Source organism: Puntigrus tetrazona, chromosome 14 (genome assembly GCF_018831695.1).
Source record: "Puntigrus tetrazona isolate hp1 chromosome 14, ASM1883169v1, whole genome shotgun sequence".
In the NCBI taxonomy this organism is placed as follows: domain Eukaryota; kingdom Metazoa; phylum Chordata; class Actinopteri; order Cypriniformes; family Cyprinidae; genus Puntigrus; species Puntigrus tetrazona.
The window spans coordinates 14,189,414-14,189,664 of record NC_056712.1 but is presented as its reverse complement, the minus strand read 5'-3'; the positions used below and the strand labels follow the sequence as shown (position 1 = coordinate 14,189,664).

General features: G+C 41.0%; 1 protein-coding gene across 1 annotated transcript in view; it reads right to left on the bottom strand.

Moving 5' to 3' along the window:
- Positions 1-251, bottom strand: part of LOC122357518 (malate synthase, glyoxysomal-like) — a 2,307-nt gene that overhangs the window by 1,057 nt on the left and 999 nt on the right. The window contains exons 4-5 of the mRNA XM_043256921.1: positions 120-230; positions 7-24 (exon numbers count right to left, since the gene is read on the bottom strand). Of these exons, the coding sequence (XP_043112856.1) occupies positions 7-24; positions 120-230 (129 nt within the window). The remainder of the gene's footprint in view (positions 1-6; positions 25-119; positions 231-251) is intronic.

Below are 251 nucleotides of genomic sequence, written 5' to 3'. Positions count from 1 at the left end.
TCTGGCCTCCATGTAGCTCTCAACCTGCACAACAAATACCGTGAAGATTTTCTAGGATATGTTAGATTCTACATTGAAGTTATGTCCTGGTAAACAGAGTGATGTGTTTAGACACTGACCTTGGACAAGTAGAAAAAAGGGCCACTCTGGTTTTGAAGAAGTAGTTTTGCATTATGAAACATCAGCAAGCCAAAATCAAACAGTGGACCTGGAACCTCTCGACCATTCACCTACAGAGAAACAGATGCATA